At 27.5% G+C, this 15,598-nt stretch overlaps 1 protein-coding gene across 1 annotated transcript in view; it reads left to right on the top strand.

Moving 5' to 3' along the window:
- RhoGAP19D (Rho GTPase activating protein at 19D) overlaps positions 1-15,598 on the top strand; it is a gene marked incomplete in the record, with an annotated part of 292,498 nt that overhangs the window by 210,857 nt on the left and 66,043 nt on the right. Inside the window, 5 exon segments of the mRNA XM_067047479.1 lie at positions 3,959-4,063; positions 4,825-4,954; positions 6,043-6,138; positions 8,971-9,052; positions 9,180-9,272. Of these exon segments, the coding sequence (XP_066903580.1) occupies positions 3,959-4,063; positions 4,825-4,954; positions 6,043-6,138; positions 8,971-9,052; positions 9,180-9,272 (506 nt within the window).

Here is a 15,598-nt window from a genome sequence, read left to right on the forward strand (position 1 = left end):
ATATAATAAACAAAAAAAATGTTATTCCAACCCAAAACTTTTAAATTTTCACTCAGTTGTCTGTAAGTACTCAGCTTATTAAAAAAAAATAAATAAAAATAAATCCAGCTCTAAAACTTGAAAAAAAAAATGTAGAAAACTTATTTGCACCTGTTCATAATTATTTGCAAACTTTCAGAAATAATTTACTTATCATTTATCCCTCTAATGAAACTGTTAAATACCTCAAAATATAATGAAATATTATACAAATATAATAAGTCAAATGAAGCTTTTATGATCACCAGAGTAAATTTGTTCTATAAATAAATAAATTAAAATGTTGCATAGGATCTTTAATCTCTTTATTGCTAAGAGAATCCTGCTTAGTTACATATATTGTACCAATATTAAGCCAGCATTATACTAGGAAAATTGTTTTACAATGATAATTACTTTATATAAGGAGTATTATCATGTATTTGTTTAGCTTTTATCAAACTTTATATAATTCAATACAACTTTTTAAATAAAAATATTACCTTTTATTAAAGTTGTTTTAAAACTTTTAAGTGTAATATATCTCCTACTAACTTATGTTGAGTTTTATAAATAAAAATCAGCTACTTTAGTCATTAGATTATTAAAACAATAAAATTGGTTTGCTGATAAAATTCTTTTTTTCTTTTTAAAATAAATATTTATGAAATCTATCATTCTATGGAAATATTAACCAAAATTGCCAATTGTATGCATAAATCATAACAATTGTTGATTTATTGAAATTAATCAAACCTCATAATGTATACTTATAATTATATAAATTCAAGCCTGATGATAAATAAATATAATTTTTTCTCAAATCATAAATCAGTAAATTCTTACAAAAATATTTTTAGACTGAGGTCATGCTGAATGGGGCTAGTGACGATAACTTAGTTACTTGGAGCCTAGGTGTAAGTAGCCACAAAAAACGCTCGTTCGTAGGTTGCCTAATAACAATAGTTTGTCCTACAGTGCACTGTAAAAGATGTATATGACACCATTAATTATAAAAATTATTTATTTTCCATGAAAATACTCAGTTGAAATTCAATTTTTTACAAAATACAAGTAAAGCGAGATGTTGAGTTCAAAAAGGCGACTAACCTGGTTTATCGCTACATAACCAGGTGACTTCTGCTTTGACCCGCCTTGTCACTAATAACCTTATTGGTCTCCTCCGGTGTGGCCATACTGATCTCTACCAAAATAATATTATGCTTATTCTATAACTGTTTTTCTGAAAACATTTTGTCTTTCTGGTAGGAACCCAACTAGGTTGCCTTCCTACTTATTAGTAATTTTTTTTATTATATGTTTACTATAGATGAACTGAAAATATATACATAATTAAGTATATTTATTATACCTAAACCTGTTTATACATATGCATGTTTTTTTATGCTGTTTGTGCTTTAAGCTGTGACATTAGTTAACATGAGTTGCATGTTGGCGTGCTTTTATTAAATTTTATGAATTCAGTATAAAATTAATGTTTCTTTTTAAATTATTATTTACTTAATTTACTGCTTTATTTTGTGTGATTATGACTAACTATTTATCAATGAACTTGCTGTTTTTGTAAGTCAAGGTTGTTTTCATATTTTAGTGAAAATTATTACTTAATTATTATCCATTATTATTTTTGTATGCTTACCAATTTCATGTACAGATTTTGTTATTATACAAATTTTTTGAGTTTCTCCTGTGATTGCAAAATATTTGAAGATATTTAATGAGGTTATTAAGCCATTCTCTTCAATGAAACAAGAGGACAAAATGTCAATCCCTGTTGTCTTTAACTTAAATAACTAGCCTCAAATTTATCTAATTATATCCAACAAAATTTAATTCATTACATTATTGATTTAATTTTATTTAAACTATTATTTAATCATACAAAAAACGTAAATAGTATTTATTTTCTTAAGAATTTATTAATTAGAAAAAAAATATTTCTAAGTTTTTATGATAGTAGTATACTAATTTATCGTTTGTATCTGGTTCATTTCAAGTTGAATGGAAAACACTATCTGTTTATATTAATAACCACTATCTGTTTTTATCATTTCTCGACCATATTTTTAGTTGAGTTACATGTTACCTATCATCCTGTGACTCACTTTTTCATCCTTAGTGTTTTATCAGTTCATTTTCATTGATGTTAAATCTTACCTCATATATTCATCTTTCAACTTAATTTTATGTTGCTGATCTGATTGCAGAAAAATTATGTTCTTGTTTTGTGGTCTCATTGATTTTTGTGCTAAACTAAGTGATTAATGCAAACATATACATTCAAACTGCTGTATATTCTATATATAGTTTCATTGAAAAATCAACATATGTTTATATAGACAACATAGGTATATATAGACATTTTTTTTTACACAACAAATTTGTACAATTTCATTTTAAAAAATTTTAAACATTTAAAAAAAATTATGTTATGACCCAGTTTAGCTTCCTCAGTATTTCTAACTTCTTTTTTATCATCTTATTTAAATCTTTTGAAAATTTCTTTTTCTGGAAATTATCCTCTTTCTACTTATTTCTATTACATGAATTATCCTGATGGCAAGATTGTTAATGTTTCTAATGATTCATCTTTAATCATTACAATAGGAACACACTGCAAATTCTTATTTATAATTCAAGATTAATGATTTGTTGTCTAAGAATAAATTCTATGGGACAAGCAGTAGTTGAAGTATAAATTGGCCAAGGATAATATGTTTACACATGGATAAGTGAAAGAAGTAGCTGACAGAATCTAATGAGATTGATACAACATACATTTTACACCAATGCCCAACACTCTTCCAAATTTGGACCAAATTGGATGTCTCTTTCTTGAAAGATAGCTGCACCATAGGAAATATTTTTAAGCATACATAAGTGAATGTAGCTGGTGGAATATGATAAAATCGATATAGGACCAACTAGGTATCAACCCACACAATCAAGTTTCATCAAAACTGCATTAACAATTCTATTGATTGTGCCTGGACACAAATTTGACTATAGCAGACTCTTAATTAAATTTGAGGTCTGAAAAGTATAATGCAAGTTAACATTTTTTAATTCTTGGGATATAATTTTTTTTTTTATCTCCTGTGTAAATGCAGAGCTTTCCTATGTTTTGGGAAACATTAGAAATAAATCTGAATCTGTGTCATGTAGTTTGAACTTCTTCCATTGCTTTTTTTCTCGATATTTTTTCTTTTTTATTCATCTTTATTTGTGGCAGAGTTGGACAAAAATTATTTTTAATAAAAGTACAGTTAAAATTTTCATTAAAACAATGTTTATTTATGAATAAACAATTAATAAATAAATATTGTTTCTATGACAATTTTAGCTGTAATTTTATCACAAATAATTTTTGCCCAAATCTACTTGATGGTAGACACCACATAAAATTTAATCTTAGGAGTAGTCAGAACAATTTTCTAAACTCTTTTAATCGATGGAATAATCAGCTGTAATTCTTCATCTGATTAAGACATCTAATTTTTAAAATGCCAAAAAAAAAAATGATAATTTTTCACTAAAAAAAAATCAATATATTGAGATAAGATTTACAGAAATACAATTTGTTGAGTTTCAACTGTATGTATCTTGTTTTTCTTGATCTATTCTAATAAATATTTGATATCAAGAAATGGATTTATGCATTTTTCAATTTTAATGACAAAGTATGTCATTATGTCATCCCTTCTTCACGATTCTTTTTAAGATTTTCATCTCATAGCGATGATTGTACTTGGAATTGTATTATTCATGACCCTTGTATGGTAACTTATGTTTCTGAATGAATTTCTTCTTTTATGGATTTAATTTATTTAATGAAAATACACTGCAATTTAGTTTTATTTTAATTATTTACTATAATATTTAGTATTTTAAATTAATTGAATCTTTATCGACTTCACAGGTGAAAGAGAAAACCGACTTACACCAGATTCTCGCTCACTTGACAGCTCTCCTGCTTCAGAACCAATCTTCAGGAGGAATAAATCCCACCCCAATGATGAACAAGGTATCAAGCACTCAATTTATTCAGTTGTTGTCTTATTATTATTTCATTTTTTTTTTTTTTTTTGAGTGGAAAGATTGTCTAAGAATCATGTTTTTTCTTTTACTATTTTTTTTGTAAGGAGAAGTGATAAGGAATATTTAGTGGTGTGTGCAGCAATATTGTCATAATTACAAAAAAGGTCCCACTGAGATGATTCCAATTCTGCTACATTTCATTAACAGTATCCCACACTCTGATTTGGCAAATGGTTCGGTGATAAAATGTGACTGATGGTTGCATTGTGCAAAATGTCATTGTTCACTATATTTCACTTTTTGTCTTCATTTATCGTTCTCTTTTTATAAAAAAATTGTTTAAAGATCTGACAGCTGAGCGGGTTTGGGCATGGATCTAAGAGTGCTTGGTTCAGAAGATTGTGGTTTCGATTCCTACTTTGGTCAGTCAATATTTATTTCAAGGTGGTCCTGAGAAATGAGTAATTTTTTTTTTCATTTTGTTATTTTCTGACTAGTAGGGTTTTTGCTGCTAATCATTCAAGTTTTGTTTATTTTTTGTTTTATAATAACTATTCTTTTATTTCGCAATTTTGACCCTTTTGATTATCTGAGTTAATCTTACTCAATTTTTTCCTTTATTTAATTTAATTACACTTCTATTTTCTATAACATGAGAGAGTTATAATCGAAAATATGTTTTGTTGTATAAATATCCATAATACCTCTTGGTAAGAATAATAAAATCCTGATTATTGTTTCTCTTAGGTTCAGAGGAGGACGAAAGGACCACTCGAAGAGTATCGTACCTCAAAGCAACTTGGGGTGGGCGAATAAATGTTGACTCAGATCAGGAGCTGAGCGATAATGAGCCTCAAACCCCATCGCCTCACAAAGGGTAAGTCTAACATTTTCAATATTTGTTCATACTCATTTGTGTGTTCATATATATATTATTTCATTTTTTTATTCTTTTATGAAATCTGCATATGTATTTTTATGTGTTTGTGAACATATTTTAATAGTTTCACTCTTTAATAGAAATTCATTCTTATTTCATTCATTATATGTTAGTTTTTGTTTATTGAGGTGGTAGTTTCATGTAAGTGTGTAAATTATTTGTGAGTGAAAATGAAATAACAGCATTGAGAATAATTGTTCATGTTTTATTGACTGTTTATAAACAAATGATCATAATATAAATCTTGAGTGATACGTACTTCCTAGAAGATTTTCTTTATTAATATAAACTCCAATTTTTTCATTTTTTCATATATAACACTGGCATTTTGGAGTCCTCTGTTTTACTTTATCAGGAATTCGGGTTTTTTCCTTTTCCATCCATTTAACTTTATTTTACCGATTTTTAAAAATTTGTTTTAAAATTGATGAATAAGATGATATAAACCTATAGAACAACCAGAATTTGGTTGTAGTAAATTTTGTTTCAACCTGAAAAGAAACCTGAAGACAAAGATGAACTCTGAAATGTTGGTGTTTTATATTTTGAAAAAAGAAGACAAATTGGGCATTTATATCAATAAAAAAAATCTTATAGAAAGTTTCCGGTGTAGACGTGTAGTATGTAATTTGAAACAAAACGTCTTTTTCCAGATTAAATGTTTTGTAAGCTTGTATTTTGTTTTTGTATCTTTTGGTACATTATCAAATATATATTAATATAAGGATAAAGTACTAAATTTCTCTTATTGTTATTAAGTTATTATATTCATTCTCATATGGACGTGATTCCCTATGTTTGACATTGTTTTTGGTGTTAAAATCTAAAATTTACTATGTCATTCTTCAAAATCTTTTATCTTGGATCTCTCAATAATTACAATTTTTTCACTAAATATGTTTCGTCTATATACATTAAAAATTTTAGAGTTATGATAACATTAAATCTTTTTTTTGAGTGCCCATGAGATTTATTTTCTTCACTAACCAAAAGATTTGTGTTATGTTCTTTGTGTTGTGTGGAAGGGTTAATATGAGGAAATGGCGCCCTCCACTATTTCCTGATGATATTCAACGGATTGTAAGATTATTCGAGCCTCCTGTGATCGGACTTTATAGTGGGTTTGTAAACCAATGTATACAAATTTTTGTTATGATCTGTCTCTGGCTAACAATCCTCGAGTCTTACCGTTGGTGTAACTAATATTTTTTTATGTTGTTTGTTTTCATTTTATTTTTTTATGTCGTTTTTCATTTTTATGTTATAAATGTACAGGAATAAAGAAGTTATACCATATGATTAATGTCTGTTTAAATAATGTGTGAAGTTCCGAAGTCGCATGAGCCTCATTAATATTTTTATATGTTCATGATCTTAAGATTTGATTTAAATAGTCTATGAGGAACTATATTCACATTAACTTTTAAAAATTCAATTCTTTTGGTGTGAATATAATTTTGCAAATATTTCTTGAAAAGAAAAATGTTCGATTTAAGGATGAAATACATTTTTAAAATTTGAAAGCCTACAGGTGTCAACTTTGATAATAAACAGTTGAACTGTCGCTGAATCAGTATCTTGAGTCTAAAAAACAATTTCCCACCACAGATAATAGAATAGAGCCAATAGGGAAAACCTGAAAACTACGCTAAACGAGCTTGGATCTCACCTGAGTACCAATTGTCCACAGGAAAGACATGAGAACCTCACTTCAGTTCTTTCCATACCATAAGTATGTTCAAGATGAAAGAAAAAAAAGAAGCAGAACACAGATAGTTTTCTTATATCTCCAATGAAATAAATAATATGTATTTTATCCATTAATTTTTAAAGTTTATGGACTTGGACTTTATTTTTATACAGTGAAAAACAATTCCACACCAACAATTAATATTATATACGTGAAATAAATTTTATTTTATACAGTTGGTCTTGTTTTATATGATATTATGGATCTACTAATTATGATTTTTGAAAAAATCAAATTATAAAGATACAGTATTTTAATAAGCTTATCAATTGTTTGTTTATCACATAAAGCTTATAATGTCACTAACTAATTAATAAATTCCATAATGTTTACTCTCAGTTATAAATTCTAATTACCACATAATATATTTAGTTGTATTATGGGGTAATACATGTATACTATATGTGCATACATACATGTGCGCCTTAATTATTTTTAGCTTAGTGTTATAATAAAATTTTTGCCTTTTGAGTAAATAACATGTATATATCAGATATCCACTCCTGCTGTACATATATATGTTGTGTTTTTTATAAACGTGTATAAATTAAATATGTGTGTATCAATTATGTATTTTTTAACCAATGTTAAAATAATTTCATTATTTCCATGTTGAATATTGAGTCCAATGTAGATGAATGTCTATGTTTTTCTTTTAGTATTTGTAAAAATAATCATGTAAAAATTTCATTCATTATGATTGTTGCATCACTCATAGATTTCATGACCAGAATTTAGTTGCTTTTTTTGTTTTGTTTTTTACTTAGTTTACATTTATATTCGATTAAAAATTTCTCTAGGTTAATTTCAGGAACTTTGAAATTACTTGGAATATCCGTCACTATCTTTGGCCTGATGCAATTCACTCGCTCGTGGAGTACCCCCTAAACTCTCTATGTCTAAATTGTTCCTCGCCTAACTCATCAGTCTTTCATATTTCTTGCTGTTTTCTGAGGCTGTTCAGAGGGCATTTCTTGAACTTCAATTTTATCTTTCTTAATTTTGTTTATGTCTAATTCTCATAATTCCTGTCTACGAAGGTATTATCAAAATTGATTAAGAAATTTTCCTTGCTGGTAAAATGAGTAATCTGGATTGTATTGTATATTAAAAAGATAAAGTAAATTAACTGTTATAAATAAAAATGAAGCTTCTAATTCAGTAAAAAACTAATGAATATGAGAGTTATGCCAAACAACATGTTACAATTTTGATTAGTAGTGATTAGTCAAATTTTGGCAATTGACTGGGTGAAATTTATGATGATAAAGAATACAATTTTAATTTGGAAGATTGACTGGTTGGAAGAAGAAGAGATATGTGTGATGATTGAAGTTCACTATTAAATGAACTTTTCTCCTCGTCCTTCATCTTTTCCCACTCCCTCTGCTTGGTGCTGGTATGATTTTATTCACTCATGCTCATGTATCTTCTTTTAACATACAAAAGATAATTACCTGATTCTGAGCTCAATTCTTGTGTTGTTTCTCTTTTTTGAAATTTTTTGTTGAGTCCCAGATTAGCTGGCTTTTGGTTAGTAGGTTTGCTCACAATGTGATTACATAATAATAATAATAATAATATTAATATTGAATATGGCTGTATCCTGTTTTATAGGTAGTCATTTTGTATTCCTATATTTGTTGAAGAAATTAGCTGTATATTGGAGCCAGTTTTTAGAGCTATGGCTATTCTTAATTTACCTTTAAATTTTCATCAATAAGATCCCAAACTGGTTATCGTTTGTTTTTTCAATTTGTTTTATCTGAGACCAAGCTCAAATTCTCTTCATTTTGTGTTATGATCTTGTATTTTTATTCTTCAGTAGTTGTATTCACTCAACCTGAAAGCCCTTCTTACACAAGGAAATATAGTCTGCATTGTGATTTTCTATTTTATTCCCATATACTAAAATTCATTGCTTTTATTTCTGATTGCCCATATCAGGTTTTTTTTGTTCTCTGTTCAAAACATTACGTTTTATGGTAATGCATAGGTGACACTGAATCATTTTATTTTATTTTGATTTATATGTTTATTATTTTATTCAAAATTGTGTTTAAAGGAACAGAAATCATCCTTGGTTTTTAATGATTGTAGTTAATAGTGATCGGTTGTTAGGTCCTAGTTAGATTATTTACTAATTAATTTATAAAATTAAACTGAATAGTTTTATACTCATACATTTTATTTGTTATTTTAGTGTTAATGACATTCCTCAGAAAGATCAAGAGGTCATAGCCGAAGGGACATTATACTGCAAAGTTATACTCGTCGATGGGAAGGTAATAACTAATCTTATTTATTATTCCTATTAATAATTCTTATACTAGATGTTTATTAGTTGTTTAATTTATTTGATTCTATTTATTTGTATTAAATTAAACGTGTTTATCTGGTTTTATCTTTCAGAAAGCTCATGATAGGTCTTGGCGGCAGACCTGGGGTGTTGTGAGAGGACAGGTGCTCTACCTATTCAAGGACAAGAAGGAAGCTAATTCTGAGGTAAGTTTCATTTATACTATACCTCTCATTTGATGGAGCATCATAATAACTCAAAAATCATGATTTTTTTGTTAATACCACAAGGACAACGGCAATGAGGTGAACTTTGCATTATTGCCATTTTGAAATGAAATAAAAAAAAATTGATCTTGTTATTATACTCTTAGAATAACAATATAGACAATTTGAGCAGCTTTTTTTCAGCATTATGTTAAGTTAAAAAATTAAATAAAACAATAATAATTATTCAAGTAACATAATGAAATATAAAAAATGCACGTGATATAAAAAAATATACATATTTATACCAGCTTAAATGGATATTTATTATTTACAAGTATACTGAAAGAATGATAATTGAGGAGTTGGATATATAATTGATGTTGATGAGGAAGAACACTCACTTACAGAGTGAGGAGGAATATAATATAGGGAAGTTTTTTGGTTCCAAAAGACTGTAATATGAATGCACAAAAAAAGTATTATTGTCTTAGATATTAAGATAGAACTTACTTCGCTTGGAATAATAGTGCGAGATGTGAGAACGTCTAGGAATTACTGAAGGTCAATCTCACTTATTTATCTCTACAGTTTCATCTCATGTTCATCAGATAGTCCTGCATACCCCAAGCACCCATAGATGAAATAGGCAAGAATGAACGTGGATACTAAACAATAAGGGGTACTTTAGGGAAATAAATCATGGGATCTTAAGAGCTGTTTAAGGATTGAGGTTTTTCTGGTTATTTGGGAAATATGGCTATTCCATGTTAAGTACTCATCAAAAGTGACTCCTACACCTGGCCATCTAAGGGAACAATGCCAAAGAACAAGTGACTCCTAGGTTTTTTATGGTGTTTTGAAACTGGATGGGTATGTTGCTGAGATATAGTAATGGATTTTAAAGAAAGGGTACTTAAGAAAGATTTTGAACTATTGAGAATGGCCATGATTTTTGCTCATTTTGTATTTTAACTTTTTTATTTTGTTATAATAATTTCACTGAAATCAACACAGAACTTTTAGTAATAATTTTTTTTTTCGATTTCTTAGTTTAAGAATTTTTTCAAACCTGGTCTTATTGCATTCTTACCTTAAGAAGAACTACTATCATAAATTTCAAAATAGCAAATTTTTAAATTGTTATTTTAAATAGCTAATTGAAATAAAAAATGACCAAGAATAATTTTTTCTTATTTATTTGAAATTTAAAATTTTTTTAAACTTGATCGATTTATGCAATATTTTATATGTAGAACAATGAACTCGAAAATGAGTGAACTGTTTGAAATGTTGAAATTGTGAATCAAAGTAAAGATTCTATAAACAAAGGTTTTCTTTAGAAAAAAAAATTAATACAGATAATATCCTCTTTGAACAATATTTAAGTGAAGTAATTTAATGATTTTCAAGAAAAACATAAATTTAAAAACCTATGTGTTATTAAGGATGTTGAAAAACTTGAGATAGATAAATCTTTTTTTTTTTTTAATTCAAACTATAGTACATTTGCTTTTTATTACCCTATTAAATGAACATTATTTTGTTACCATTTTAATCCCTTAAGTTCAGGTCAACATTTATCGTAGTAAAAACAACTACCTCTTTTTTATATTAGTGGCCTGAAAAATATTTGGTTTGAAAACACTAAATCCGCAACATTACTCTTATCCCACTAATTATATGTTATAACACATGTCTGAGTATACCTTGGTTGTAATACACAGTTTTAAGGCCCTATTCTTCTCGATGAGAGAAAAAATACAATATTAAAACGTTACTCCTTTTAATGTAATTATTGTTATTTCTCTACTCCTAATATTAATCTATTTTTATTAATATTTTGAAAAATTTACTAAACTCCTATTTAAAACCTCTCTCTCTACAATTAACTTTCAACTACTGCCTAATGTATACCCTGAGTATACATTCATGGTGGCCAAGATATAGGTAGTAATTAATGATGAAATTTGTATAATTAACGATTACTGAAAAGAGCTTGTGGTGAAATATTACGATTATGCAACTGTGATATGCTCTGTATACCAGGAGTCCTCTCTTTTACAAAACATCCTTTTTCATCATTGGCATCTTACTAATTCCTTTGTTAATTTTTCACAATTATATATTTGAATAAATAAATGAAAAAGAATTCTTTATCCTAAGTTTTCTTCTTAGTATAGCTTAGAACTAATGTATTCATTATCTGAAGTATTACTCTGTAACAATAAATCATTATTTAAAGGTTATAAATAAATTTATTCTGAAAATTACAAATAAGTATAGTTCAAAATAGTAAATGATAACTTAGGAGTATTATTTGTTATATTATATTTAATAATCATTATTAGAATAATAATAATAATAATAGAAATCCATATTCAAATCAAATCTCTATGTACGATACACATAATTAAGTGAATAAAATCGCACATGGTCCTCTTTTCTTATATAAAAAACATACACATAATTGAAGAGTTTTCTGTCAAAAGTCAATACACCCACTTTTGGAAAGTTATTATTCCAAAAATATTATGGGAGTATCTCATAGATAAGTTAATATTTTATTAAAAATGTTGATTTATAATGCCTACTTGACACAGTTTAATTTTAATTTGTCCAAAAAAAAAAATTTCTTTAGAGAAATATTTATATTAATTTTTTATAGAATAATCTTCCAAATCCTTCTTTAATAAAGGGAAATAAAAATTAAATAATGTGTAGTAGAATATTAAATTTTAAGAAGTATCACTTAGTAACTAAGTGGTTATGATTCAAGTTAGACAGATAATTTTTTTATTTATCTAGAACCAGTACTGCCCAAATATATTGTGATATATAGTGTATATCAAACTAATCTATCACACCCATATTTAAATTTTTTTAAAGCTTTCGTCCTGAATAATTGGTATGGAATCATTATAATATGAATAAGTATGTACATAATAGAAGTTGCAAGTTAAGGAAATTAAGAAATCAATTTGTATATATATATTGTTGATAAGTCTTAAACTGTGTTATCTAGAATCTTGCTAAACCAATAATAAAGTCCAGTAAATATGAATTTTTATGGTTATTTTCTAATTGTTCTCAAATGAGATTGATTATTTGAACTTTTTTTTTTTTTACCTTCTTGGCTATTTTTGACATTTGGAGGAGGGATGGGAGGAAGGGGAAATTATCCTATAGATCAGCAGTCCCCTAAGTAGGTGTCGCAGCACCCTGAGGTGGCTCAAGCATATGCCAGGAATATCACTTTCTCAAAATATATTTTTAAAAAAAATTAAAATTGCATATATATAGTACTTTTTCTACATATTCAACCGCTCTATGGATAATTGTGAACAGTTGTTATTTTTTTTTTTTTTGTATCTCCATGAGGGTGCAGCAAAATTTTCTTAGCCTAATAAGGGTGCCGTGAGAAAAAAAGTTTGAGAACCCCTACAGATTACTACTTTATTCTAACTTTTGATGGGTTGAGTTTTCATTATGTGTGGCATCACAAAGTAGATTTCAACCTGCCCAGGCAGGCTCCAGTTGGCACTGTTGCAGTTTTGGGGTCGCTTAGGTGACAACTCAACATAATCCCCTACCAGGACCTCACAATAATTCGAACTATTTGAAGAAATGAGTGGATAAAGATGCATTTCAGGAAAAATAGGGATTTATGCTTAGAAGAATATTTTAAATATCCCTTTGACTTTGCAACTTTTTAAATTTTACTGAACCTTGAATTGTTTAAAAAAGTAATAAAAAAATCATCGAATTCAATTCTTATCAGATTCATATGTTTGCTACATACTCCTTTAATTGTTATTTGGTTTCTCATAAACTATAATAAATTTACATTAGACTGGAGCGTTCTGTTTCTTGCCAATACTTCAAAGGAGTCCAAATTCTAACATCAGAAATACTGTGTGATTCTGAGAATCGATTTTTCATCACTAGTCAAATTCCATTATTAGAAATTTATATTCAAAAGAGTTTCAATGCGTTAATGTTAATTTAAATATTATGGTAGATTCTTTTTGCTTTCTCCAATAAAATGTGAAATCTTGTAGGAGATTAATTACCATATACGCAGCAGGCAGCCTATACGATAAGAAATGGCGCTTGTGTACGATAGATTACATTTTTATTACAGGAGTGGGTTTTATGGCGGTTAAGGAAGGCGATTTCCCTTTCGGCTTTTACTAGTTTCGTTGTTTTTTATGTATGGAGGTTTTGAATGTATAAGAAAAGTTGCAGTAATTATGAACGACTTTCTGTTACGATATCTTATGCAATGATTTTTTTTAAGGAGGGTAAAACATATTTGTTCAAAAAATTACCAAGAAAAGACACTTTTATAAAGTTTTTTATAAAATATAACTATTCTTCCAACTAACATTACTTACTTCGCTTGTATAATGTTATGACCTTTAATCCTAAATTTCTTTTGAATCGATGTTACTTAGCTACTGGTAAAATTAAAAAGTAATTTGATTTCATCCTAATTACGCCAACTGAACTGACGCCTAGACATTCGACGTGGAAATGAAACTGTTTTTTTTTTTTTTTTTAAATATAAAATATTATGTTTTATTTTATATGAATTATTGTCGGCTTTGGGATTACCTAATAGAAATAATTTAATGCTGGAAGCAACAAAGGAGACAGAGGTTCGGATCTCCCAATTCACATATTTTCGCCCACTGTTACATCCACAATCAAAAATTTCTATAAATTATGAGTAATAGTAATATTCATTTTTTATACCTGGTTTGTTGAATTAATCTGTTTTTATGATTCATTTTAAGTCATAAATAAAATACTTTGGCCTAGAAAAATATTACGTTATACATTTTCACGATTTCGGGTGGTTTTTCAAAAAGATTCTTGAATTGATACTCTCCCCCTCCCAAACAAATTACTCGCTACGTCACTGTAAAGAACAGTGATGGGATAAAAACTGTGTAAGTTCTCTATTTCATGAATTAATTAATTTCATTAATTATTTATAAACAAAAAAATTTATGTAATAATGATGAATGTGAGTTCATTTACTTTACTTTCGTTCTTCCTCGTCTACTTTCACTTAAAATGATAATTAATATTAATGTCGTTTTTTTAAACCAATGGATTCTACTTATTAAACAATCTGCTAGATAAGTTGTATTCCATATTTTGTAGTAAACATTTTAGAAGTGAGTGCTCAAATTTTTTATCTCATAAAGGTTCTGGACTGACGACTTATCCCTGTGGTAAAATTTAATAAATTAATGGTTAATTATTTTTTATGTATGATTGTTTGAGAGTTGTTTAGTTTATTATTAAATTAACACAATTTTAATTATTTTTTTCCTCTCAACTTTTATTCTTTAAAATTCTCCAACTTTTCGGCCCTCAGGCCATTCTCAAGGATACAACCTACAAAAAATGTTTTTTTTGTTTTTATATAACAATTTCATTATTTCCTTCAACTACACACTGATTTCTTTGGCCATACCTTCAATATTGATGTCATTGCTTTTTAAAAAAACCCAAAATTGCAGGCACTTCATAAAATTTTGTTTTAAAATAGATTTCTTACTTACATAACTTTTTTTAATTAATTGATATCCTGGATTTAAAATTTGTGTTAATTTAATAATTAATAAATTAAGTTTAACTTCGAAAAAAATGAAAACTGAGTTTAGAAATTTTCAGTTTGTTCATCTCAAAATCTCTTACAACGCACTGCTCGTTAGACCATGTATGTATTCCGCATTATTACAGTGTGTGTATGTGATTATTTAAATTTTGATCAAAAATAAATTAATTATTTTTATATTGTATTTAAGTGACTGGCTTTAGGTGAATTAGAAGGATATGGTGAGGATTGTGATGTAGAACAACGATTTCTAAAGTGGTGTGCCCTAAGCGTGTGCTAGTGGTGATACTTATTCGAAATATTACAAAACAAAATTTAAATTAAAATAGCAAACATGCAGAGCATTCCAGCCTTTACTTTGTCCCGGTTTTTCTTATTTTTCTACTGATTTTAGCGCTGTAAGAATAAATGTGGCGACCTTTTCTTAGGTCGATAATTGTGCCGCGAAATATTTCTAGACCAACATTGGTGCTGCTAAATTTTATTAACCCATAAAGATAGTGGCGAAAAAGGTTTGGGAAACGTCGATCTGGAAAAACAAATATAGTTTTAACTATTCATCAATCGCCAGTGTTATATTATGATATTATGATTGATTGCCAGTGTTATATTATGGATCTTTTGTTTGTATATATTTTAAGAGAGTTTTTTTTTTTATTTTTTTTTTTAATTTTTATTTTTTTATTTTTATTTT

The sequence above is a fragment of the Halyomorpha halys genome, unplaced genomic scaffold (genome assembly GCF_000696795.3).
Source record: "Halyomorpha halys isolate HHAL.00 unplaced genomic scaffold, Hhal_1.1 Scaffold482.1, whole genome shotgun sequence".
NCBI classification, from domain to species: Eukaryota; Metazoa; Arthropoda; class Insecta; order Hemiptera; family Pentatomidae; genus Halyomorpha; species Halyomorpha halys.